Below are 27,774 nucleotides of genomic sequence, written 5' to 3'. Positions count from 1 at the left end.
TCATCATCTGATGGTATTACGCCTACCATCAGATCCACCATTATTAATTGAAATTGAACAAAAAAATTTTTTGTTTTTTGTTTTTTGTTTTGTTTGCAGGAATCCAGCCATAGATAATCCATTGATATTTGAAAATTCATTTTTTTCCGCTTTTTCACAGAATGAATCATTTTTTCTATTTAATTTCTTTTTTCTCTCTCTCACTCATCGTTATATTTTGTTCACATTTTTTGTATTCAATTCAGGAATTTTCGTTTTGGTTTGGTACCAAAACCTATTACGGTTATCATTATTATTCTAAATAGAATGGTTCATTGAACACGGGACATAGCAAAGAGAGAGAGAGAGAGATAATAAAAATTGGCTTGAAGCGATGAATTTCATTTTTTTTTTTTTTTTTGATTCGGGCACCAATAATGATGATGATGATGATGATGAATAGTGCATAGTCGACATGTAAAGAGACGAACAAGTGAGTAAAAAAAAAATTTAAGAGAAAAAAAAAGGAGAGAAAATAGAATGAAAACGAACGGTTTTTAGTTGCATAACAACAACGACGATTGTCTCAAATATAATAACCGTTGTGATGCTGCTGTGTAAACGCGCACATCATCATCACATCACATGTGTATATTATATATATAGTCAGTATTTGGGCAAGAAATAAAAACTGCAAAAAAAAGCCCTAGGTTTCTGTTTTTTTTTTTTTTTTTGCTTTAGCAGCTAAATTCTATGGGTTTTTGCTAGCAGCGATTCATTTTTTTTGTTTTTGTTTTGAATTCCATCCACAAAATGTGCGCGCACTTTTTCTGGTTTTTAACTCTGTCTATCTGTGCCTGTGTGTGTGTGTGTTCCAATTTTGTTGTTCCATGATCAGGGTGTTTTTCAATGATAAACACTCCGTGTATAGGTACCGCCTTTTGGATCCATTTTAAGGCGTTACTTACCTACAACCACCATCAATATGTGAAATTTTTGTATTTTTTTTTTATTTTTGAAAAGCTTTTTGTTTCCAACCAAAAATTCAACAACCATTCAAATACGGTCGATATGTGTGTTTGCAATTGACGGCAATATGAAGTGACAAACGACAAGAATTATTGTGTCACATACACACACACATACACATCAGTGATAGAATCGCAGGAATTACAGGAATAAATGAATGCAAATATTCGTGTATGTTTACCAAAAAAAAAAGAAAAAAAAATTCTCCATGTTTGTTCGAGTGATGTGTGTGTGTGTGATGTTTAGATATGGAATTTTGAAAAGAAAAAAAAATTTTTTTCACTTTAAAATTCTATATTTCCAGAATAGAAACATTAATTTTTCTTTGTCACACACACACACACAGAACATTTTTTCCTGGTGTCCACCGTTCATCATCATCATCGTCATCATCATTCGACAAGACAAGCCATCCATCCATCCAATATGGGCGCCAACATTTTATTTATTAGTGAGAGAGAAACCTGAAAAGAAAAAAATCTCCAACCAAATAATAATGGTAGATTGATATAGTCAAAACCAAGTTTGCATTTCCTTTTTTTTTCATATATCGATTCACGGTCGTCCAGAAGAAGAAACGCGCCTAAAGGCGTAAAATTCGTACATGTGAAACATTTAAAAGAATAGAAAAAAAAACTGTAAAACCAGAATAAATCTTCATGATGATCTATCCATCTATTTCATCGTTTTTCAACAAGATTTTTTTTTTTTTGTTAATGTCACAATTATTTGCTGAGTATATGTGACTGACTCTTTCAAACAGTGAACAACATCGTCGATTGAAATTTTTTTTTCGGCACATGAATCTTTAAGAATTTTTTTTTTTAAATTCTGTTATCGTCGTCGTCGTTGTTGTTGTCATTGACAAAAAAAAATTAGTTCAAGATTGAATCAAGAATTTTTTTTCGCGTCTGTTTGTTTGTTATAATTGTTTTTTCTCTTTTTTGAGTGTGTGTGTAGTGTTTATTTTGTTTTTTTCTCTGTGTGTGTTTTTTTTTGTCACTCAACACCAGCAATTATCATCATCATCATCAATAATTCTTCGTGTTTATTTATTTGTTTTGTGGCGGTGCGTGTGTATCAATCAATCAATCATCTCTAGCCAATCATTGATTAAAATTTTAAATAATTCAAAAAAATGTGAACATATCCATCCTTTGTTTTCTCCATGTTGTTATCGATGTTGTTGTTTTGAGACAGAAAAAACAACAACAACAACAACAACAAAATCTGGTCATTTTTTTTCCTGGCATGCCTCTTGAAAACTATTGATTCAACCACAACAACAATTGAGCAACAACAACAACAACAACAATTGGGGAAAAAAATGTCATTTCTAGCACTTGATTCGTCTTGTTCCTGGCAGGTAAGTTTTTTTTCGGATTTAATTTTTTTTTAAACGAAAAATCCTAATCTATTTGTGAACATATTTTGCGTGTGTGTGTGTGTGTGTGTGTATTGAATCTGCTATTGATCGTATGGATTAAACAAAAAAAAAATCATCATCATCATCGTTTGATGATTTGATGAAATGAATTTGAAAAACCCTGGCGCATTAAACCATGAAATTAATTCCATTGTATTATTACCGGGTTTTTTTTCATTCTTTTTCTTCTTTGCTTTCTATTAATATCACACACACACACACACACACAATCGATTTACCATTTCTTTTGTTGTCGTTGTTCAAGTTTTGTTGCTATTTTTTGAATCAGAAAAAAAATAAATCACCCTGTTACACACATACCTAATTGACAATCATCATCATCATCATCGTTATTAGATAATCTCGTCTCTTTTCTTTTCAAGTCCCTGGTATTCAAGCAATCAAACACACACATACACACACAAACAAACAATACCCAATGGTGAATGATGGAAATTGAGTTGTTCAATTTGTTTTGTTTTGGTTATATACTGGTTTTTTTCCACCATCATACCTTCTGCTTATGGGTCTATATGGTTTATCTGACACAAGCATTTCATTTCGTCTTTTTTTTTGTTGTTTGTAAATCATGATTATTGTGTGTGTGTGTGTGTTTGTTTGTTTGTAAATATGTCAATGATGATGAGAAACGATAAAAAATATGGATTTTTTTCTCTGAAAAGCAAGTGTTTTCACTTTATAAAACTCTCTCAATCACCAGTGATAAAAAAAAGAACCCCATTACAATGTTGATGATGATGATGGTAATGGTAATATGTTTGCATTGGTCTCCGGAGAATCAAATGAATTGAAATGAAAAAAAATGAAAATACAAATATCAATCGCTGATGATGATTATTCGAACGATTTATTCTCTCGCTATGAATATTCTTTCTTTACACATTACTCGACTAGCAATGTCAATGTTAACCCTCGAATTTTTTTTTATTTCCATATACGAATATTAATGACAAAAATTCTGGTTTATTTATACTGGCATCTTTAATCTAATAATAATAATAATAATAAAATTGGTAATAATTTACCAATTTGAATTTAGTTTAGTTCAGTTTTTTTTTGGTAACATTTGTCAATTCTGTCTCTCTCTCTATGAGGTATATATTTGGTTTTCATTTGAAATTCATATTAATAATAACAAGTATGAGTGTGTGTGTGTGTGTGTGTGTGTGTGTGTACGTGCGTACGTGTGTATGGATTTATTTTTCTAATTATAATCATCATCTATTGAATGTGAATATGAGATCCATTTTCCAATATAAATTCTTTGTATTCTGTACTTGGCTATAAAGAAAAATGAAAATGATCCAATTTGTTTGCAAGTGTATCACCGAAAAAAAACACACACTGGGTAGTAGTCAGTACTAAATATCGACAATTGGATTATCTCTCTCTCTCTCTGTATAGATCAATGATCCATGATCCATGATCACATGCACATGGTGCTGTCATTCACTAATCACCATCATCAAACTCTTTATCCAAACTAGTCATTCATTGATTCTCGATGATGATGATGATGATTGCTCAGTTTTTGTTTTTGTCATATCAATAACACGGAGAACAATGAGATTAAAAAAAATTTTTTTGAAAATAAAAATCTTTATCACAAACAATCTTTCCATCCAAGAATATTCTTGTGTGTGTGTCAATGACAAATGTTTGTTTTGTTTTTATTTTTATTCTTGTTTATTTGTTTATATCATAATAAATACTCAAGAGAATGATTTATCGGTGTTCCAGAGTTCCAAAAATTTTATTTTATTTTCGATGTTGTTGTCTGTGTGATATACACGAAACAAAAGAAAAAATATTTTACATCCACTGGTTATTATTGTCCATTTGTGTGTGTGTAGGTATATACACTATTTAAAAACCACTGCTGTATGTATTTTTGAACCATTGATACACACAACAACACCACAAGAACAGCAGCAGCAGCAGCAGTGATATTCTCAATTTCAAACAAATTTATGAATTGAGATTCAAAAAAGCGAATAATAGGTCCCTCTCGATCGTTTTCTCTTTCATTTCATTTCATTTTTTTTGTTGTTTGGATCTCGATTTCTGATCTGGATATATTTTGCAATAGTTCACAATTCAATCTCTAGAGAGAGAAAGAGAGAGAGAGAGAGAAAAATGTGGAAATTAGTATATATGTGACTGAGCCTTTTTTTTGATGGATCGAATATACTCCAGTCATACACGTACAATAGAGATATAAGCTTCCAAAAAAAAGAAAAAAAAATTTCGCTTTTCATCAATTTGCATTCAAACCAATCTCAATGATAAGGTCTGATGTTGGTAGTCAAGGGGCTGGAAACAAAGGGGAAAAAAGAAAAGCTGCTCGGGCTGCTTGTTGTTGTTATTGTTGCTGCTGCTGTCATTATTATATTTCAGACATATATATAGATATATTATAAACATCTGAACGTGGTTTATTCATCATCAACAATGAGTGAAAGAAAAAAAAAACTAGATCTTTTGTTGTGGGCAATGTTTTTTTTTTTTTGTGTGTGTGTGTGTGTAGTATGGTGTTCACACCTCACACACAGTGTTGAATAATGGTGGCGTGTGTGTGTTTGTGTGTGTAAAAGAAACCCAATTTAATGTCCTGATGTTTCTGGTGGTGTTGTTGGTGGTTATGGTTATGTTCTGGTTCATTTCCCATTATTCACATACAAAATGAAATGAATGTGAAGTATTATGATCTATTATGCTGATTTTTTTTCTCCTTTTCATTTGCTGGTAGTTGGTTTATTATTCAACAAACGAATGGACGGAAAAATCGTTAATGACACTTTTAATTGAGTGCGAAAAGAAAGGACAACAACAACAACAACGACAACAAAAGCAACACGCACAAACACATGATCCATTTTTGATTTTGATACACTCTCATACACACGGCATGATACTGAAAAAAAACCACATGATATTACACTTGTGTGCGTTTTGTTTTCTGGTTTTTGGTTATAATTCAAATTTCAAAATCTTGTTTCTGTAAATTTTTTCCAGTTTATTCAGTGAATCAACTTGTTTCGATTTTGGAACCAAAAAAATGCATAATTTTCTGATTGCTGATGATGATGAACGTGTTTGGGCATTAATTTTGTTTTCTAGATTTAGAAAATACGAACGCGCGCGCGTATTGACCATAATGTGTGGATTTGTTTGGTTTGTCAATGGCCATTGGCCAATGTCAAGTTTGTGGCTTAAAAGTTCAAGTGGATTCAATGTTTGACCACCATTATTTCTATTTGACAATGAATGGCTATTTAAATCGTGATATTTCGTTTTTTTTATTATTATTATTAAATACCAAAATTGACCATGACTTTTAACATGATTTTGACATGTATCATGCAAGAATGTCGATGATGATGATCGAGGTAATGATAATAAGGTGGAAATCTTATTATTTCAGTGTAGTGTGTTTTGGATTAAGGTTTGGTTTTAATTTTGTTATTGATTTTTTTTTCTACTTTGATCTGGTTTTTTTTTAAAAATATCTGATTTCGATCAATCAATCGATCGATTGAATGAATATAAAATGAAATTATGATGATGATGATGATGATGATGATCTTTTTTCATTTATTCTATATATCCCCGATCAATCATCAATTTGATTTTTGTTCATCATTTGACCCTAAAGGCCAGTCAATATTGTATAATGTAAACATACACTGGGGGGAAAAGAGTGTGGAATTAATTAGGTTGAAATCTTAGTAGTAATATCAACAACAGTAGCACGCAAAATGAATTTCAAAAAAAAAACAAAAAAAAAAATTCTTTGAAATAAAATGATCATTTCCAATGATTTGTTTTCACGAAAGAAAGAAAGAAAGCCCACCATCATCGATTGATCGATCTATCGATGATTATTTTCATGAATTGATGGTAATTGATTTTTGCTTTTATCAAAAAAAAAAAAAACAAAAATCAAATATTTGATGAATAACAAATCATTTGAAAAAAAAAATTCAATTTGAAATGGTTATCAATCGTGTGTGTGTGTGTCTGTGTCTGTGTGTGTGTGTCGTTTTACATTTTTTATCGATCAATCAAATCAAATCAATGATGATCGATGTTGAGAATTTTTCAATTCAATTCGATTATCATTTTATATTCATTCACAGATATTGTGATGAAGAAAAAACATTCCAAATATGAATACATCCACAATAACAGATTTGTTAATGATTATCATCTTTATTTTGTTCGTTTTTTTTCGTTCCAAAAAAAAAACAAACAAACAAACAAAAATCAATAAACAATCAGCCAGCCAAAAGTGAAATAATGTCTGCGTGTGTGTGCTTTAATTAGTGATCGAACCGCTAAGATGGCAGCACACGATTTTTTTTGTTTTGTTTGCTTTTTTTCGTCTTTCCTTTCTTTTTTCTCTTATTATTTTTTTTAGTCTTTTTTTTCTCCCCAAAAATATTCGTTTTCATATCGAACAGAACGGAACGGAACAAGAAAAGAAAAAAAAATTTTTTTTGCTTACGGCCATTTTTTCGTTTTTACTATTATGTTTGGATTTTGTTGTTGTTGTTGTCCGTCCATCATCATCATCATCATTATTATTTTGTCACATGCCTTTTGTCATGTTTGGTTGCTGCTGCTTCGATGGATTTTTTTTTTCATTGCCTTCACATCGATTGTTGTTGTTGGATCAAATTGTTAGTTTTTGGAAAACGAAATTTTCCACCTATTTAGTTCCCAATATAGTGTTTGTTTTTTTTTTTTTTTTTTGGTATTATGTTGGACGATTCTATTGAGCAAGAGAAATTGTAAAACAAAAACGAAACGAAATACAATGGACCCAATTCTTTCAACATACAGAATTGATGATGATGATTTTTGAAATTTTCATTCACCATCATCATCATAATTAATTCGAATGGACAGCGAAAAAAAAAAAATTAACCCTTTTTCTTCTTCATCGTCATTTTCTTTTTTTTTTATTTCATTATTTATGCATTCACATTTTTATTTTTCAAAGAGAGAGAGAGAAATGTCGATCATTTTTCTCTGTATGTTTGTGTGTTTGTGTCCGATTCACATTTTTTTTAATTAATACTTTGGGTTACACATCTATCGATGATGATGATGATGATGACAACATGGAAATTAGCTTACAAACAACAACTAATGCTGTGTTTTGTTTTGTTTGTTTGTTTCAATCGTTAGTTGCCTTAATTATATTCAGTTGTGGATGATGGATAAAAATAAAAAAAATCCAGATGATCATTTCGATTCTCATTTCATATGCTTGGTTTTTTTTCTGTCTGTTTTGTTAAGGATCATATAATGATCATGATGATGATGGTTGTTTCTCTCTAAATCATTTTTTTTTTTTTTTTGGTCATCTGTATCGATCCGATTGATTGATTTATAAATTATATCTATCGATCTGTCTTTTTTTGCAATGAAAATTTTTTTTTTTGTATATTCAAAACCGTTGGCTCCCCACTTGGCTCCCGCTACTGGATTTCTTGTTGTTAAAAGTTGAGTTTTTTTTCTTTCTTTTAATTTTTTTTTCGTCTTAACAATTTTTGGGATGTAACTTTTTACCGTGTGTATTTGTATTCGTTTTTGTATATATTATGGTCATCATCAATATTAATGTTTGGTTACGCGCGCACACACACATACCAGTTGACCAGAAACAAACGACCAAGACGATGATGATGATGATGATGATTTGGGAGAAAACAGAAAAACAAAAATTCATCTATACACTGGATTTTTTTTGTTCATTTCCAAAAAAACTTTTTTTCTTTTTTTTTTGTTGACCATATCATTAACCTTTGAAATGTAATGTTATTCGGTACTTAGACACTCACTTGCACACACTAGTTAAGTGGATTTGACCAAATGATGATGATGATGATGATGATGATGAGGGCAAAAATGATATGCACACTAGACATTATTATCCATTGATCGATTGAATAAAGAATGTGTTTAATGTGTGTATGGTGTGGTAGCCATTTTATCATTATCATTATATATTGTTATTATTATCAAATCTCTAATAACCGTAGTTTTTTTTTCAATCGTTAATTTTATACCGATATATCGAATTCATCGTCATTTCAATTCATTAATATTAATATATATACACACACACACAGCCACTACATACGTTATAATTATTGATCATCATCATTGATTTTTTGTTTTTATTTTTATAGAAAATTATTAATAATAAATAATCTACAAATGATTCACCACTACTACTACCACCACTAGTGGCAGCCATCTTGGAATTTAGTTTTTTTTCCGGTAAAATTTTGTTTTTGATGATGATGATGATTAACTTTTGCCCACCGGTCACCTTATTATTATAATGGGCGCTACATTTTTTTTTCTTTTTTTGGTTGTAAAATGATATTTTTTTTCTCATTTTTATCATCGAAAAAAAAAATTTTTTTAAAATTAGATTCGATTCGTTTGTATCAATACCGATAATCATCATTATATATCAGAGAAAAAAATCCAACTTGATGATGATTATTGGGGGGTGGGGAGGAGATAAATAAAAACGGTCATGTTTTTCTCATCTATCTATTACAATTTTCTTAAAATTTTAAATTTAAATTTTTTTTTCAAACCAAATTAAAACAAGAAAATTGATCGATAATAAATTTTCAGGCGGTCATCTTGAAATTGGATTTTGTTTTTTCATAATAATTACTATTAGCCACATTCATATGTGTGTGTGTGGAATGTGAATTTTTTTTTCTTTTTCTTGCTCTGGAACCTATTCTATAGGAAAAAAAACACTCACTGGTGTTGGTGGTTCATTATTATTCGTAACGATGATCATTATTTTTTTCGCATGTATGTGGAATCTACTAGACTAGATTGGTAGCTGGTAATTGTTGTTGAATTTTTTTCATTTCATTTCATTTCTGATAAAAAAAAATGATAATTTGATTAGAAAAAAAACGATGTTGTTGTTCGGTCGATGTTTATATTATTATATGTGATTATTTTGATAACAACAAAAAAAAATAAAAATAAAAAATTTGATATCCAGCACGTATGTCAGCCAGATATTTGGTCAATGACCAGTGGACTTCCATTGATCCATCAAATATGGAAAAAATATGTATACAAAGAAGAATATTCTTTGATCTGATAAATGTCTGAATGTTATGAAATTGAATCCAATTCATTATGTGTGTGTGTGTAGCGTGATATGTTTTTTTTTTTTTTTTTTGGTTTATTCACATGAATGTTTTTTGTTGTTGTTGTTGTTGTTTCCATATCTATTGATGATTTGGATTTTTTTTTCTGGTGCCGATGTGTCGTTGTGTGTGTGTGTGTGTGACATTAATCGATTCAGAATCCATTTTTATATTTCTAGGTGACACATTTAGATTAGCTTGATCGTTTAGTTTGTTTTTTTTTCATATTGTTGTTCGATTGATGATGACGATGATGATGATGATGATGATTTTGACTTTGTGGTAAAATGATATTTTTTGTCGGCCTTATTTTTTTTGATGTTTTTTTCTGGTGTTTTTTTTCGCTTCTTTGTTGTTGTTGTTGTTGTTGTTGTTTTTGTCCCGGATCAATATACGTGTGCGTAAAAAAACAACAAAAAAAAATTCCGGAAACCGGAAACATTGCCAACAATCTATACAATCGATCTAGAATAGATTGTGGTTGTGGTTTTTTTGGTTGTTGTTGTTGTTGTTGTTGTGTGTTGTGGCTTGGCGGAGAGATCCGCACCAAAAAAAAATGGATCATGTTTATTCGATTTATTCTTCTTTTTTTTAGTATTATTAAATATCGAGAATTGAAAGAAAAAAAAAACGGAATTTAATGATAAGAATAACGACGACGACCATGATGATCATCATGATGATCGAATGTGTTGTTGATGATGATGATTTTCTTCATTCGTTTACAATGTAATAAACGACGTGCACACCACATTGCATAAATGTGGTTCTTTTTTTTCTGATGAAAAAAGTTCGAATCGAATCAATTCATATTTATCATTCATTCATGGTAATTAAATTATCTTTTAGACAGATCGAATTGGTACGTTTTTATTTATTATTATTATTCAGTGAGAGAGAGAGAGAAAAAAAATAGCCACTTTTGCTTTTTTTTCATCGTCATCGTCATCATCATCATCATTATTCGGGTTTCACCCTCATCATCATCTGGATCACGAGAGTCACGCGTTGTCCGACTTGACTAACTAGACAGACATACACACACACACACACACACAGACAATGGACAATTTGCTTTTTAAACGGTAAAAAACCAGTGTGTGTGTGTTCATCAATATATGAAAAATGAGATTTTTTTTCTATTATCCTTTATTTTCATTCCTGATTGTTGACCATTCATTCGTGCATTCATTTTGCATTGCAATGAATAAATTTAAATTGAAATGAAGTGAAATGAAATTAAATATTTTTTCTGATGTTCAACACAAACACAAACACAAACAAAAATCGAGTGTAGCACTTCAAAATTAACAACAACAACAACAACGATGATGATAATCTCATCATCATTGGCAATTTGTATACATACATACATATTTAATGCTTGAAATGATGGCAATGTCAAATCAAAGATTCCATTTTTTCATTTTTTTTTTTTGATGAATTGAATGGGAAAAATATTTACTTGGCTCGTTGATTTTTTGTTTTGTTTTGTTTTATTGAATTTTGGTTTCAGTTTTGTTTTTTCAATACATTCATAATACTATATTTATAGATACATTTCTGGTTATTGAATAACTTTTTTTCCTCTTTTTTGTCATAACTAATGAATTCCACATCAATGGATTTTGAATGTAGAATATTCAACAACAACAACAACAAAAATCGTTTTTTCTGAATGAATAAATTCAATGAATACATTCATTGGGCAAAAAAAAATGAAATTCCAGAATTGGAATATATTTTGGATAATAACCGATTTATGGAATGCACAAATCTATTGTTCCACCTTTGTGGATATTATCCCATTATGATGATAATTTTTTTTGTTGTTGTCAAATTCTTGATTTGGCAAATATCACTTTTTGTTCCGTATTTTATTCTAAAGAATTTTCTGCAGAATAATAAAAATTTTCACAAATTCTATTCATTCTGTTTGAATAATAAATTCTTTAAGGCAATGGAAAATGTGTAACTGTTTATACCGGCATGTGGAAAATATTTAACCATGGCAAACAACAATGTTTAAACATTGGTTTTTTTTTCTCCGGTTAAATTTTCTTCTTTTTTTTAAATTTTGCTCTCACACCGTTTTTATCTCTCCACTTATTTTCTATCTATTTAGCTGTTTTTTTTTTGAAATGAAGAAAAAAAAACACACACACACACACATAAGATGATGGTTGCAAGTTGGTTTGACGTGACTACCTTTCTTTCGTTTTTTTTTCACATATATTTTGTTAACAACAACAACACAAAAAAACAAACCTAACCCACACATTCAATAGATACATTGCAATTGATGATAATAATAATAATAATAACATTGCTAATTACAACGTGCGCGGTAAAATTGAATGAAAAATTTCATCGTCGTTGTCGTCGTCGTCGTCGTCGTCATTTTCGATTTGTTTGCTTCGATTGGTTTGTTTCAACGTTGCTGCTGTTGCTGCTGCTGCTGCTGCTGTTCATTCATTCATTGATGGTACTGGTGGTGGTGAGTGGTGAGAACGGATGGAAAAGAAAATGAGAGAGAGAAAAAAAAGCTAATAAACGAGAAAAAATAAAGACAGAGAGAATAAGAGAGAGAACAGGTATCAATAAACATTAAGATTTCAACATTTTGATCATTTTCAAAATTGTTGTTGTTTGTTTGTGTCGTTTTGTGAACAAATAATAATAATAATAATGATGTTGATGATGTTGATGATAATGATAATGATTATTATTATTATTGGCAATAGCCAATAAATTCACCATCACCACCATCATCATCGTCGTTTTCGTTTTTTTTTTATTATATCAAATGTTTCAATCACCATAATCATCATCAATACAAAACATCAACAAATTTATTTTTTCGGTAGTTTGGTTTTTTTTTGTCTAACAATTCAATTTTTCAATTGAATGAATCGATGAATTTTATTTTATTTTTTTTTTGTTTGGTTTTACTTTGTGTGTTGTGGGCGTCATTTTTTTCTGATCTCTTTCTTTATCTGTGTCTCTCTCTGAGTGTATGCGTGTGTGTGGGCGTCACTTTGTGTTTTTTTCGGTGTTGGTGACAAATTTCTTTTTTTTTTTTTGACTAAATAACGGTAAAGAATTTTTTTTTCTTCCACATGTCCAAATGAAAAAAAATGACCAAATGAAATATGGACAACAGCAACAGCAACACTTGAATCATCGTTATTTGAATTTTGTTTTTGTTTTTTTTTTTTTTTTTTTTTGACAATCAAATCAATCAAAAATTTGATTTTTTTCCGTCATCATCATCATCATGGAGGTAGATATAAATTTTTTTTTATTCCATTGTGTTCAATAATAAACCGGTAACGAATGACTGAAAAAAAACTTTTTCTGATTTAGCTGTTTATTTCCATTGTTTTATTCTGAATTATTCATCATCATTATCATGTTATTTACCTGTGTGTTTTAAATGCACACACATACACACACAAAATATGCAAATTATGAATTTAAAAAAAGAAAAATGTCATTATCAACTTGAAACTATTACTATCATCTGTCAATTTTAATTTGTGTGTGTGTATGTATATGTGTTTGCGCGCTGTAATTTAGGTAAAATGTGGCTTATCACTTTGTGCGCTATTCTGCTGGAAAAAAATAGTTTTTTTCAAGCTGTCAATTTTTTTCTGTGTGCGTTTTGTTTTGTTCATCATTGGTTCATCATGATGATTAATGATAAAATCTTCGTGGTTCATTGTGTTGTATTTTTCTTTGTTTTTTTTTTCGTTGGCTGCGCCAAAATTCCTAGAACCGTTATCGACACAGGTAGAATTTTTTTTTTTTTTGAAATTTTCAAATCAAAAAAAAAATCGAGTGAATCAAAAAAAAACATAGTTAAACAAGTTAGCAGCAATTTCTTGTTTTTTTTGTAGAAAAAAAGCCGGTATGTGTGCGTGTGTGTGTGTGTGAATTACTATTTTCTGTAATTTTTTTTTCTTGAAAAAAAAATTTAAATTTAATCTCCACACACACACACATCACGAGTATGATGACGATAATGTAAGTCAAGCGTTTATTTAAAAATGAAACGAATTGAGGATATAATTTTTCTTCTTCTTCTTTTCAAAAAAAAACAAGTCATCAGGTGATGATAATAACCCGTATATATGTGTGTGTGTGTGCAGTATGTGTCGTCGATTTACACATACAAACACAAATTACCGGGTCACTTACACACACACACACACACACAGTGAAAAGCAAATTTTTGTTTTGCTTTTTTTTTTGACGATCATTTACGACCAACCATCATCATCACCATCATCATCATCATTACCGGGATATATATGAAAAATAGTGAGAGGAGAATATATCGGCTAAATATAGCTCACTCTCAATGTCACATGACATATGAAATTGAATGTGTGTGTGTGTACCGGCTGTGTGTATTTGTGTATGCAAGAAAATTTTTAGTTTTTTTTTCTCGATTTCAAAATGTTTAAATTGAAAAATTGTAACATTTACAACAACAACAACGACGGTGACGAAAACTTGTTACATTTTCTTTCTTTCTTCTCCCCCATTGATTTTGGTGTGTTGTCACAAGCAAGCAAGATTATCGTATAGGAAATTTTAATTTTTTTTTCAAAATTAAAATTTGACCGATTTTTTTTCTCTAAATCGTCTCGTTTTTAACAAAACAAGTAAAAATCTACAGATTTGATTAAAACACATATAGTGTGTACACTGTACACAATCGATGATGAAGAGGTGATGGTGTTTGATTTTTATTTTTCCAAATGATCGAAAAACAACAAAATCGATTTATTATGTATGTGTGTGTCCAATATAAATTTTGTTTCTTGAAAAAAAAAATTTCCATCATCACCGACAACAACAACAACAACAACGACGAAAAATGGATTGTTAATTAATAAATTGTTAATTAATGCAAATTATAGTCACACAGAGAAAAAAAAACGATGGACGAGAAAAAGAAAAAAAAATTGGCCTCTTTGGAATGTTTTGGCCAACAACAACAAGTGAACAACAACAACGAAAATAAAAATAAAAAAAATTCAACAAAAACTTTAGTCCAAAAAAAAACGAAACAAAAAATCGATTAATCGATCGATTGATCGTTTAAAAAAAATGAATTTCAAAACAACAAAACCGGTGCGAAAACCGATTCGATGGTGTGGTGGTGATGGTGGTGGTGGTGGAAGTAAGAAAATGAAAATTACATTTTTTTTTTTATCTTCCCATTATACAACAAAACGAGAGACGAAAAAAAAAAATCTCGATCCAGATAATAATTCAGATAACCCCAGTGTGTTTAGTGTGTGTGTATAATGAGCAAACGAAACAAACAAAAAAAAAAAATGCCTACCTGTCAGTCGATCTCTTGCGATCTTGGTAGGTTGATCTGAATTATCATTTTTTTTTCTACTGCTTCTTCGACATCTATTTTGCCCTCATCATCATCATCATTAATAACATCAATGCATTGATGATGATGATGATGATGATGGTGGCGGTGGCGGTGATGATCAGCTTAAACTACATAATAAAAAAACAAAATTTTTTGTTTTACCTGGAATTTTTTTTTATTGGTGGTGGTGACCAGAACCAAACAAAACAACAATAATAATTATCTAATGACCAAAAAAATTGGATCGACTAGACTTTTTCTTCTTTTTCTTTGGTCCCATCGTCATCAATATTGAATATTGATCATCCAACGACGACAAACAACACAAAACAAGGAAAAGAATGTGTGTGTATGTGTTTGTGTAATTTAGTTTGCAAAATTAAAATTAGATTTTCAATAACAACAGCAGCAGCAGCAGGTAAAAAAAAATTGGATCAGCAAAGTTATTCGTCATTACAAATTATCAAATTATCATTATTATTATTATTAGATCTGAGTGGAGAGATGTATAGATTTTTTTTTTACTTTAGATCTGTAGATCTACAGATGATGATGATGATGATGATTATCGTTATTAAGCTCAAATGACGATGATGATAATATCGTTGAACAAAAAAAAATTTTTTTGGCCAAGATAGAGAGAAGTGGAATTTATTTATTTTTTTTCTTTCTTTCTTTCGTTAGTCCAATTTTCACTGTTTTTATCCTATTGCGAATGGTTGATGTGTCTATTTTTTTTTCATATTAGTGTTGAGCCAATTTCATTTTTTTTCTTTTTTTTTTTGATGATATATATCATTTTGGATACTGGTAAAAAAAAATTTGTAGTCAAGTTGATGATGATGATGATAATCAAAAGGTATGATTTTCATTCCATCATCATCATCATCATCATAATCATTTGGTTATGTTTACTAGCTACTGCTTCTTTTAGATATCGAATGACCAATTCTCATCTTAATGATTACCGATGATGAACGATGATGATTGGTTATCATTAACATTATTATTTTTTTTTCGTAAGCTTCAATTTGTTGTTGTTGTTGTTGTTTTAGCTGCTGGTCAGTGGTAATTTCAATTTGTTGTTGTTGTTGTTGTTGTTGTTGTTGGTTTGTATTTCATCATTATAATGATGATGATTATAATGAAAAGATTCGCAGCAATGTTTTTTTTTCTGTCGAAATTTTGTTTGTGTAAAAAAAAATAGAAATAGAAAATGTTAAAAATATGGCCATGTTGAATTTAATTTATTCCATAATCATCGATTAACGTTCAATAAACTTGAACAATAATCAAATATTTCAATTGGCAAAATAAAAAAAAATGTCAATTACAAAATCATTTGTCCCATGTTCATTGATTAGACATACACACACACACGCTAATCCAAGAATCGATAATGAATTGATAATTAGATCATTGAATTTAACCAAGCACACGCCTAATTTACAATTGACAATTGTTTTTAGTCTGTTTGTTATGGATGAACGATTGTGATTGCGTGCATTCTATGTAATGATGATCATGATGACAATGAAAATCTAAATCTTCATTTTGTCTTCTTTACATAATTATGAAAATTTTTTCATCCAATTTTCATCTGTTTTCTTGTGGTTAATTGTGTGTATGTGTTCGATTAATTATGGCGATCGATTAAATATCATCATTGTTGATTTATAATCATTCTTTTTTTACTTCTAATTGAACCATTTGTCTGTCTGTCTGTTATATTTAAATCACGACAATTTCAACAGTGGACAATTATAATCTAAATTCCATTTGAAATGGAATGAAATGTGAATTGTGAATGAAACAAAAAAAAATGATCGCGTGTCAATTGTCATTGGATCATCATTCAATTCAATTCGATTCGATTCGATTCGATTATACAGCACCATTAAACAAAGACGACAATGAATTGTTTATTCATTCTTTGGTATGAATAATTTCGTTTCGTTTCGTTTCGTTTATTTTGTCGATTAAAAAAGAAGAAGAAGAAAAAGAAAAAATTCTAATTTTAGCCACACTGGATGATCACATTCTTTTTGTTTGAAACCGGCCAATACCCCCCCAAATCATTCACCTATCGCCAATTGAAATCAATGGCAATTTTCAGTCAAACAACAAACTAATTACGATATAAATATAAATGTTTACAGGTAGAGTGATCAGTTTATAGTCGTTTACACTAGATACAATTTAATATTTTTTTTTTGTCTCAATTACCGATACCGATATTTTTGTTTTCAGTTTAACAAAAAAAAAAAAAATTTAACCCAGTTTTTTGCTGTTGTTGACAATTTTCATTTTATTTTTGACATTTTTTTGTGTGTTTTATGGCTTCGAAAATTTTTGTTTTACAACCCTCGCTTATTATGTACCTCGCCTAGTGCCATTATCGACAATGTGTGGAACCGATCGTGAATGATTCGAATTTTTTTGTAATCAAAAAAAAAAGAAAAAAACTCCAACGACCACAGCGCCATCTTTTTGATTCTAGCCAAAAAAAATGATGATGATCAGATTCTTTTCGAATCACAGAGAATTGTTTCCATCATATTATGTTGATCAATGTTTTTTTTCTACTGCTGCTGCCATGAAAAAAATAGCCAAAAAAAAAAAAACAAAAAATCCATGAATTTATTAGGATTAACAGGTTTATTTTTTTCTTTCGATGATTTTTTTTTATTACATCAAATTAATGCCAATGTTTTTGTTGTTGGCAATTGATGGATGGAGAAAAAAAATTTTCGATATGCCAAACACTTTAATCGTCAATTTTTTTCTGATCAATCAGATCTCATCTAATGTGAAAACATTCAACCAATGTTGTCGTCATATAGTTATTATTATATATTGTCATCGACCATGGTCCATGAACAAAAAAAAAAAAAAAAAAATCAGAAAAAAAATCCAAGGCCAAAAATGACCAAATGATGATGATGATGACCGACCCATGGGTCATCATCATCATGATGAAAATTTCAAAACCTGTCTCCAAACCAACTAAGGGACTATGTAAAAAATAAGAAAATGTAAATTAGAAGAAAACCTGTTAAAAGAAAAAAAAACCTATGTGAGGATGAGGAAAAGAAGAAGAAGAAGTAGTAGGTATTTTAAGTGTTAAATCTGTATATATATGATATGATATCACAAGTTGCCCGTAAGCGCGCGCACTTGTCATAAAGAAAAATAAAATAAAATAAAAAATAACACCATGCGAGGGTGAGTGGAAATGAAATGAAAAAGAAGCAAAAAAAGAAAAAACAGGTGATAAAATCGATTTTCGTTGATCATCGATGGATAGCCGTTGGCAGGGAGAGAGAGAGAGAGAGAGAACAGGTCGAACAAGTTATCCATAAAAAAATATCTTCGAGGCAACAAAATAAAGACGATGATGATGATGATGAAGATGAAGAAAATGATGATGGTACATATATTATACGCCGTAGGGAATCTGTAATGTTTTTTTTCAACTTACTTGAAGAGGAGGAGGAGGAGAATGACCAGACAAGATGAGCTATTTTAACCCCCAGCTAACCAACCAAACTACGACCACGACCACCACCACCACTACAAGTTGCCGCCGATTTTATGTGTGTGTGTGTGTGTGTGTGTATTTTCATTTTTGAAAAAAAACATAGAAAAAAAAGCTTAAAGGCAGCGCGCATTTTATGTACCTGTTGCTGTTTCTTTTTTTTTTTGTTGTTTTTTGTTTTTTCATTTCATTTTTTTTTTTTTTTTTGGTCTTTACAAAATTGATCAGAAAAAAAAAATTTGCTTGAAGAGATAGACACACACACACGCACACAGCATGTTTATCGTTTGATCGTCGTGGTCGTGGTCGTCGTCGTCGTACATAAACAACACACATGAAAATGGTTTTTCGTCGAAAATCCGAAAAAAAATTCTTCGTTTTGAACACAAAAAAATGAAATGAAATGAAATGAAAATCTAAATTTTTTTTTGCTCGTCGGAAATCAAATTGCCATCAAATGTGCCAAATTATTCCAAAAAAAAATTCAACCTTGCCAAACGGAAAAAGATTTTTCAAAAAAAACTCGACATTATTTTTTAAAAAAAACCCAAAACAATAAAAATATAGTGCCATAATGGAAGAATTAGTGGAAAATAATAATCATCATCAAGATGCACAACAATCACAACATATCGATAATGATTACCATAATAATCATCATTCTCAACAACAACAACAACAATCATGTAATAAACGTAAATTTCATCATTTAACCAATGGTGGTGGTCATGATCCTGAAGAAGATGATGATGATGACAAAAATGTTGTTGAAAATACCGATGATCAACAATTTATATCAAATGGATCAATGTCACCGTCACATCAACAACAACAATCACCATCATCAACAACGGAAACAAACTCATCGGCATTCATATTGCCCGAGGTAATCCTAATCGAAACAAAATTCGTAGGTGTCTTCATCAGTCACGTGTCTCTCTGTGTTTGTGTGTGTGGTTGTTTTTGTTTTGAGCCTGTGGCTATATTGTTACAAAACAAATCACCAGATAGAAAAAAAAATGTTCATACACCACACACACACACACCTGTTGATGTTTTGTTTGTTTGCACCGGAGTTATATGGTCGATTACCTTTTGTTTGTTTATTGTTTATTATATATAATTGATTTATTTTTGTTGTTAATTGATTAATTAATTAATTTTTTTTTGTTTTTTCAAATTTTTCCGTAATAAAATAGGATCGTCGTGATCTTGTATCCGGTGGTGGTAGTGGTGGTGGTGGTCACAGTATTACTGGTGGTGGTAATAATAGCGGCATTGGCCTAGGTGCCACTAGTCTTGTTGGACCAAATTTAGCAAGTATAACCGGAGGTTCACCATTTGGTGCCGGCACAACAACCGGTAGTGGTAACACTCGGTTAACACCACATACACCAACATCAGCGACAGCAGATTTTCAACCACCGTATTTTCCACCACCATATAATATACAACAACAACATACAATCGATTTTCATCATGCACATGCAGCTGCTGCAATGGCTGTTGCAACATCAGCAACAGATCCATATGGTCATTTAAGTAGTTTATCTGGTCCACATCAACAACAACAACAACAATATCATACACATCATCAACATCAGCAACAACAACAACAACAACATACGAATTTAACACAATTTCATCATAATAATAATCATAATAATACAAGACAATCAGCACATCAATTATTACAACAAACAACTAGTCGAAATCAACAAAGAAATAATAACGGTGGTGGTGGTGGTGGCAGTAATAGTGTTAATGTTGTTGACAATGACAATGTTGATATTCATTTACATTCACCGAATCATCATTTATCCAATCATTTACAACAACATCAACAACATTATACAGCAACCGATTTACAGATGGCTATTAATAATCGTAGATCAACAGCGGCGTCATCGATAACAGCGGCAACTACAACATCATCGACATCGTCATCATCATCATCGGTTGATAATGAAACATCATCAACATCGGCTGCGGCAGCAGCATCATTGTATGTATCATCCACTAATTTACGAAGACCGGATGTATTAATGCATGGTGCAGCTGCTGCTGCTGCGGCCGCGGCAGCGGCCGCTGCCGCTGCATCATCTAATTCACATCATCATCATCATCATAATCTACATCATCATCATCATCATCCGCATCATAATCATCATTCACATCATCCACATCATCATCATCATCATTTAATTGATCAAGATTTGCTCAATCTACATACATCTACATTACCATTGGATCATGATCAAACACAGGTAAGTTGATAAAAATTTTTAAACAAAAAAAACTTTTTTTTGCATGCAATTGTCAATTGAGAAAGTCAAGTGAATCGCAGAAACTATACACAGAAAAAAAGCTGGTCAAAATTCTACTAATTTTGTTTTGTTTTCCAATCATCATCATCATCATTTTTGTTGGTCATTCATCATCACAAACAATCACCGCCTTCTTTGTCTTGAAATAATGAGAAAAAAAATCAGAGACAGGTAAACGCGGCGACAGCCTTGTTCTTCACTGAACACTGGACACTGGTGTAGAACAAAATCATTTTCATCTTAACAGTTTTTTTTTCAAAAAAAAAAAAAAATTCATTCATTCCAGACTGGAATTCTTTTTGCATTTGTTTTTTTCGTTTTCTAGTCTAGTGTGCATATTTCAATCTTCATCATCATCAATAGAGCTTCGTTTTGTTGTTGTTGTTGGTCGATTGAGAGAGAAAGCTAAAGATTGATCAACATACACAGAAATGCCCTTGCCCCTTAAAAAAAACTGACCAAGAAAACAGCAACAACAAAATCTAATTTCTTTTTGTTGTTGTTGTTGTTGTTGTTGTCTACAACAGATAATTTCAACAAAACGAATCGATCTATCGATGATGACATGGGTCATCATCATCATCTCCTTCATAGTTTTAAGCTTGTAACAACCAACCAGACCGTCATTTATAATTATTGATGATGATGATGATATAGCTCGTATACAACACCATTGAATCTCTTCATAAATTTTTTTTTCTATTGGCCATGAGAGAATGGGATATAAAAAAAAGGAAAATGAAACAGAAAATTCTTACTTTGTTGAAAAAAAGTGAATAAAATGAGTAAAAAAAAAGAAACTAATCAACTGCTTTTCTTGTGTGTGTGTCGAAAATTAAATTTTCATCCATTCACACACACACACACACACACACACCGGAAATATTGATTATTTTTTTTTTGCTCGTTAATAGCCCTTTATTTTCACATTTTATTATTGGATTGGTCAGTCAGTCTGTCAGTCAGTCACTACTGCTGCTGCTAATGATATAGTGGTGGTGGTAGTATAGCGTGTCGATGGAATGTCAATCAATTTTTTTTTTAATTTTTTTTTTTTTTTGGGTGAAACAACGGTGATCCTCCCTCTCTCTCTCTCTCTCTCTCTCTCGATTTTTTTGCTTAAGATTTTCTTGATTAGCTTAGATTCATTAAATGTGTGTGTGTGTGTGTGTGTGGATGGAAAACTTGTTTTATTTTTTCGTTCTTTCCCACCGTTTTTTTTTTATGTCAGTGTTTTGGTTTTATTTTCGTTTTTTTTTATTTCATCGGACAAAAAAAAAAATTCAATTTGTTGTTATATATAAATTAACACTGTGTACGCGGTGTGTGTGTGTGAAAGGAAATTTTTATCCTGTGTGTGCGTTTGTACTAGTGAATATGATGTAATAATGATGATGACAGGATGTGTTCTTTTTCAATTAAGAAATTCATCAAACATTAAAATTGATGGTGAATGAAGAAAGTTGATGGTGGTTGAAAAAAAAAATTCCATAGAATTTCAATGACATGTATGATCAGCTGATTTGGTTTTTTTTTGTATTTGAATAAAAAAACAAAACAAAACAGGGCGCGTTCACCGTGTGTGTGTGTGTGTATATTATTAGCCTTGGGATAGAAATGGAAATGGAATTGACGATATTGTGCCTTTGGGCTAGCCCTTTTTTTTGCCATCTATGTATCTATCTATCTGTCTATCTGGCTCGAGGCAGCACACACACACACAAACACAATAATAAATGCAAACAAGAAGCACATACGAATACAAAAAGCAGTATTATTTATATGTGTGTGTGCTGTACTGTATTTTGACGCCGCCAGCAATTTTTTTTCATTCAAAAATATAAACATGCTACTAGCACACAACATGTTACCCGAGATATACATCCCTGAAACCAAAAAAAAAAAAAAAAACGCTTGGAGTGATTCTACCAAGAAATTGTATGTGATGTGTGTGGATGGGCTCGCCGAATATTTTTTTTTTATTGTTTTGTTTCCTCAGGGATTCTTTTCTCTCTCTCTCTCACTTTCTTTGATTTGATCATCTTATCGTCGTGACGTTTGTTTATTTGTTTGATACGATGAATCAATCCTTGTTTGATTATTTATTACAGTGAATATCCCATTCACAAAAAAAAATCGAATCGACCGGTGGTCAACTCAATATCAACACTCTAGTCAAGATTTTCGTTTTTTTTTTGATAAAATTCCACATCAGTCAATCAAAATATAGATCAATCTGGTCAACAAAGAGAAAAATTTATTTATTTCATTCATAACTACAAAAACAATAAATAAACAAATGGCCGAAAATAATAATTTACAATCGAAAAAACGTTGCCGAATTAATAATAATGATGATGATGATGATGGTGATGATCATTTGGTTGATGTAACACCAATAAAATTAATAAAACAATCACGTGATAAACATAATGATGATGATGAAATTGATGCTTCAATTATTATAAATGATTCCATTATCGATGATGATGATGACGATGTTGATAATGATGATCATGATGATGATGATGAAGATGAAGAAAATTTAATTGATGATGAAACAGATGATAATACCGGTGATGATAATGATGATGACGATGATGATGATGATGAACATTCATTGATAGCAAATAATAATTTACCTGGTGATCTTCAATCACAATTAATGGCCATTAATTCAACATTATTATTGAATAAAAATTTATTATTATCAAATATGGCACAAACATTGATGATGCAATCATCTTGTTTATTGGTAATTTGAAAAATGAATTCTGACGATTCTGATTCTGTGGTGGTATTGGTTTCTAATTACCAAAAAAAAAAAAAAAAAAAAAAATTTATCATTCGAATTTTATTAATTTCAAAATTTTCGTTTTGTTTTGTAAACAGGGCGCAAACCTGGATGATACATCGAACATATTTTCATCACCTGAACATCCTAATAATAGTGTTATTAGAAAAAATATTGTCAATGGTAATGGTAAGTGTGTTGTTGTTGTTGTTGTCATTGTTGATGATTTTATTGTATTTTGATGAATTTTTTTTCTATTAGGAATAAAACAACGTAATAATAATAATGATATGCATAAAGATATGATCATCACTGGTGTAACATCACCAGCAGATGTATTCTGTTCAGTACCTGGCCGATTATCATTATTAAGTTCAACATCAAAATATAAAGTAACAGTCGGTGAAGTACATCGTCGTCTTTCGCCACCTGAATGTTTAAATGCATCATTATTGGGCGGTGTATTACGGAGGTTAGTCATTGGGTTTTAATCATCATCATCATCATCATCGTTGCGATTTTTTTTTTCTTACAGAGCAAAATCGAAAAATGGTGGAAAATCATTACGTGAAAAATTGGAAAAAATTGGTCTAAATTTACCGGCAGGTCGTAGGAAAGCGGCAAATGTTACACTATTGACATCATTGGTTGAAGGTAAAAACGACAGAGGTTTTTTGCGTTTAGAATTTTTTATTCACCCTGTGGTTATTCATTATAGGAGAAGCATTACATTTAGCAAGAGATTTTGCATATGTATGCGATACAGAATTTCCGGCCAAACAAATGGCTGAATATCTATGTCGAAATAATTCTGAACCAGCAGATATTTATAGACGTAAAGAATTAGTATTATCAACCAAGTAAGTGGATTGAATCGATTTTTTTTTGTTTTTGGAATTTTAATTTTCACCGTTTCAAATTTCAGGCAATTATTAAAAGAATTTATGGATCTACTAAATCAGGATCGTTCACCATTATGTAATGGTCGACCACAGCCAATACTTGATTCAAATATACAACGAAATTTAACACATTTTTCATTAATAACACATGGTTTTGGTAGTCCAGCTATTGTTGCTGCATTAACATCTGTACAGAATTTTCTTACAGAATCACTAAAATACCTCGAAAAACAATTGAATACGTATTCAAATCAAGGTGTTGGTGGTGTCGGTGGTATTGGTGGTGGTTTGAATATCGGCCACCATCATTTATCATCATCAACAACAAATTTATCAGCGGATGCCGCTGCTGCTGCAGCAGCGGCAGCAGCCGCTTCTGTAGCAGCTAATCTAATTGAAACAAAAAAAGAGATTGACATAGTCACAAAACAAAAATGAAAATAACAAACAATCTTCAAGTATCTTTGCTCTCTTTCTCTCTCCATAATATAATATCTTTATCTTTTAATCGAAAAAAAAACATTTACACACACACACACAACCTTTGAACTTTTCACTCATTATTTAACACCTTGAATATCATACACACACACACAGACACACATTTTTAATTGTAAAATTTTCGACCACATTCATTCATTCATTCATTGTCATCTTTTTTTGCTTTTTACCCATTGATCCCAATTTTTCCAGTTTTTTTGAATTTTTTTTTCTAATTCAAACAAACAAACAAACAAAAAAATGTAACACACAACCACCGCCACCTACATCATCGATACACACATGCAGACACGGATCGATTTTTATTGATTTATTTTTTTTTTTGTTCAATCATCAGATTGAATTGCTTTTTTTTCTGCCTTAGGATGTTTGTTTTTTTTGTCGATTTTTTTTTTGGTAAAACCATTTTTTTTTATTTCGTTTTTGCTGCTTGATTTTCTTTTTTATTTGTGATGATTGTGATGTTTCATTTTGTCAATTGTATCATATATATAGATTTTTTTTTTCGCTGTGTGTATGTGTAAACCAAGTGACAACCAACTCCCGCCTCTTCTACACACCCACCCACACACACACACACACACATACATCTGACCAATTTTCATTCATTCATCATCATCATCAATAATCAATCAAAGATTCTTTATTTATATATCAATCAATAATAATTGTATGTATACAACATCATTTCATTTTCATTTCCTTTTTCTATCCTGAGTCCTTTTTCGTTTCATTTCGTTTCGTTGGTTTTTTTTCATTTTTTCTTGTTTCCGAAAATTTTCACAATAGCAATAGCAGCATTTATTATAAACACCCACACACAGAACATAGTGCAAAGTTCAAAGTTCGTCTCGTTCATTTCGTTTATTTATTATTTAAATTTTTTTTTTCATCATCATCATCATCATCATATCCTTACAATTACACACACATACAACGATACAAAGAAATTGTTGATGATGATGATGACCATCTATAATTGATAATGAATTAAAATAATAATAATGATCATTAATTAATTAATTAATTAATAACGGAAAAAAAATTTTTTTTTTGAAGTTGACCGATCAATGCCGGACAAAAGTCGATTGATTGATTGATTTTTTGTTTTTGTTCTTCTATTTCACATTTCCATTCAAATGTCTTGAAGCAAAATTTTTTGCTGTTTATTGCCAAAAATCAATGATGATGGCGTTGTCGATGTAGATGACGGTGATGATGGTGATTCATTTTCATCATCAATTATCATCATGATGTTTGATTGTCGTTTGAATCGTTGTTCATGTTCTAGTTGTTCATTTTGTTTTTGTAATAATTTCAATAAAATCAACATTAATATTATGGATAAAATCTATGATGATCGATAAATCGATGGATAAAAAAAAATTCAATTTAATGTTCAATCAAAAAACAAACAACAATAATAATTACTACCTGTATAGCCAACAATAAACACGTGGATATAATGAATATTTTGCGCTGTTTTCGTAGCCAATCAATCAATTTCTGTTTACAACCGGTCTATCATCATTTATTTGTAATTGAATTGAATAAAAAATTAAAATTTTTGTTTGTTTCATTCATTCATCATGTACTCACACGATATGGTTCATATGATGATAATGATGATGATGAAAATTTGTATTTTGAATCCGTTTCCATTTGTCGTTGATAATAACAGCTTTGATCAATTGGATCCAGTTTGCTTGCAAATTCACTTAGACCAGTAAGGCCACAACATTTTAACTGTTGAAAAAAAGCGAGAGAGAGAGAGAGAGAAAATCTTGAAACAAACAATTTTTTTTAACAGCCACCCTGTACCTCTTTTTGTATGAAATTTTTACTTTGATTATTCATCTCTTTCCAACCTTGATCAACAATATTGGAAATGCTAACATTGGCAACTTTCAACGATATAAATGTACCAATTTCCATTGATATTGATAATACGGTCAAAAATATGCACTTTGAAATGGCGGAAATAATGTGAAAAAGAAAAACAAAAAGAAAACGAATGAGAAAATTGATTTTTGAATCTTTTAATTTTTTTCACCAACCAATCGCAGTGTATGCAAATTTTTTTTCCAACTAGAATAAATGATGAGCAATCCGACCGTTGACAATATGATGCCAAATATTAGCTGGCCATTTGTTATTAGCTGTGTCAAAAAAAACGATCGATTATCGATTGAAAGAAAAATTAATTCGATTGATTGATATTCACCGAATCACCAATGGAAAACGATTGAATATTCGTGATTGTATTGAGTGACCAAACAACGTAAAACATCATGCAGCAGCCAAATATCTGAAATTTTTTTTTTTTTTTTTTTGGAAATTCATCATCAGCAACAACATGAGCAATCTACCACCACAGAATACAAACCCATGTACTGATGCCAATGGCACCAACGATTAATTGGATTAAAAATAAAATTATCTTCATCTTTGGCACCCAGAAAAAAAATTTACAGCAACAAAAAAAATGTCAATCAGTTTAAATTGCTGAAAAAAAAGTTTCACATTTTTTTTATTTCATTTCATTTAAATCAAAAAAAAAAAAAAACAGTCGCAGTTGATAAGTGGTGGTTATATTGACGATTTCAACAATAACGAAATAACGAAAAAATGCGACAAAAGCAATAGCTAAATACGATTTT

At 30.6% G+C, this 27,774-nt stretch overlaps 2 protein-coding genes across 6 annotated transcripts; one reads left to right on the top strand and one right to left on the bottom strand.

Moving 5' to 3' along the window:
* Positions 1 to 1,363: 1,363 nt before the first annotated feature.
* Positions 1,364 to 26,133, top strand: TfAP-2 (transcription factor AP-2). 5 transcript variants are annotated; one of them, XM_047062483.2, is made up of 7 exons: positions 1,364 to 2,374; positions 19,790 to 20,857; positions 23,810 to 23,900; positions 23,973 to 24,183; positions 24,247 to 24,365; positions 24,430 to 24,571; positions 24,637 to 26,133. In XM_047062483.2, the coding sequence occupies exons 1-7, from the start codon at positions 2,336 to 2,338 to the stop codon at positions 25,049 to 25,051; spliced, it is 2,085 nt and encodes a 694-aa protein (XP_046918439.1). In that variant the 5' UTR covers positions 1,364 to 2,335; the 3' UTR covers positions 25,052 to 26,133. The 5 variants fall into 5 exon arrangements, with proteins under 5 accessions (XP_046918439.1, XP_075591872.1, XP_046918440.1 ...); XM_075735757.1 differs by lacking the exon at positions 1,364 to 2,374 and adding an exon at positions 12,296 to 12,937 and having other exon boundaries at positions 23,810 to 23,894; XM_047062484.2 differs by lacking the exon at positions 1,364 to 2,374 and adding an exon at positions 12,296 to 12,937.
* On the bottom strand, positions 26,128 to 27,637 carry LOC124498697 (uncharacterized). The gene is made up of 7 exons (XM_047062489.2): positions 27,501 to 27,637; positions 27,339 to 27,422; positions 27,172 to 27,273; positions 26,936 to 27,079; positions 26,714 to 26,860; positions 26,549 to 26,635; positions 26,128 to 26,465 (listed from the first exon to the last, which is right to left on the bottom strand). Exons 1-7 carry the CDS (start codon positions 27,558 to 27,560, stop codon positions 26,250 to 26,252), a joined length of 840 nt encoding a protein of 279 aa, XP_046918445.2. The 5' UTR covers positions 27,561 to 27,637; the 3' UTR covers positions 26,128 to 26,249.
* Positions 27,638 to 27,774: the final 137 nt, after the last annotated feature.

Source organism: Dermatophagoides farinae, chromosome 2 (assembly GCF_024713945.1).
Source record: "Dermatophagoides farinae isolate YC_2012a chromosome 2, ASM2471394v1, whole genome shotgun sequence".
Taxonomy (NCBI): Eukaryota; Metazoa; Arthropoda; class Arachnida; order Sarcoptiformes; family Pyroglyphidae; genus Dermatophagoides; species Dermatophagoides farinae.
Note: the sequence above shows the minus strand (reverse complement) of the source record. Positions and strands in the feature narration are given on the sequence as shown.

What these genes read in the sequence shown, in the direction of transcription:
- LOC124498697 (XM_047062489.2), bottom strand. Translation starts at nt 27,560, where the DNA reads ATGAAGATAATTTTATTTTTAATCCAATTAATCGTTGGTGCCATTGGC. An exon ending in ATTTGCATACACTGCGATTG is followed by an intron (nt 27,080 to 27,171) that starts GTTGGTGAAAAA and finishes GCCATTTCAAAG; the next exon opens with TGCATATTTTTGACCGTATT. An exon ending in GTTTATTGTTGGCTATACAG is followed by an intron (nt 26,466 to 26,548) that starts GTAGTAATTATT and finishes CGATCATCATAG; the next exon opens with ATTTTATCCATAATATTAAT.
- TfAP-2 (XM_047062481.2), top strand. Translation starts at nt 19,165, where the DNA reads ATGGAAGAATTAGTGGAAAATAATAATCATCATCAAGATGCACAACAA. An exon ending in TGGATCATGATCAAACACAG is followed by an intron (nt 20,858 to 23,809) that starts GTAAGTTGATAA and finishes TTTTGTAAACAG; the next exon opens with GGCGCAAACCTGGATGATAC. An exon ending in AAATATTGTCAATGGTAATG is followed by an intron (nt 23,901 to 23,972) that starts GTAAGTGTGTTG and finishes TTTTTCTATTAG; the next exon opens with GAATAAAACAACGTAATAAT.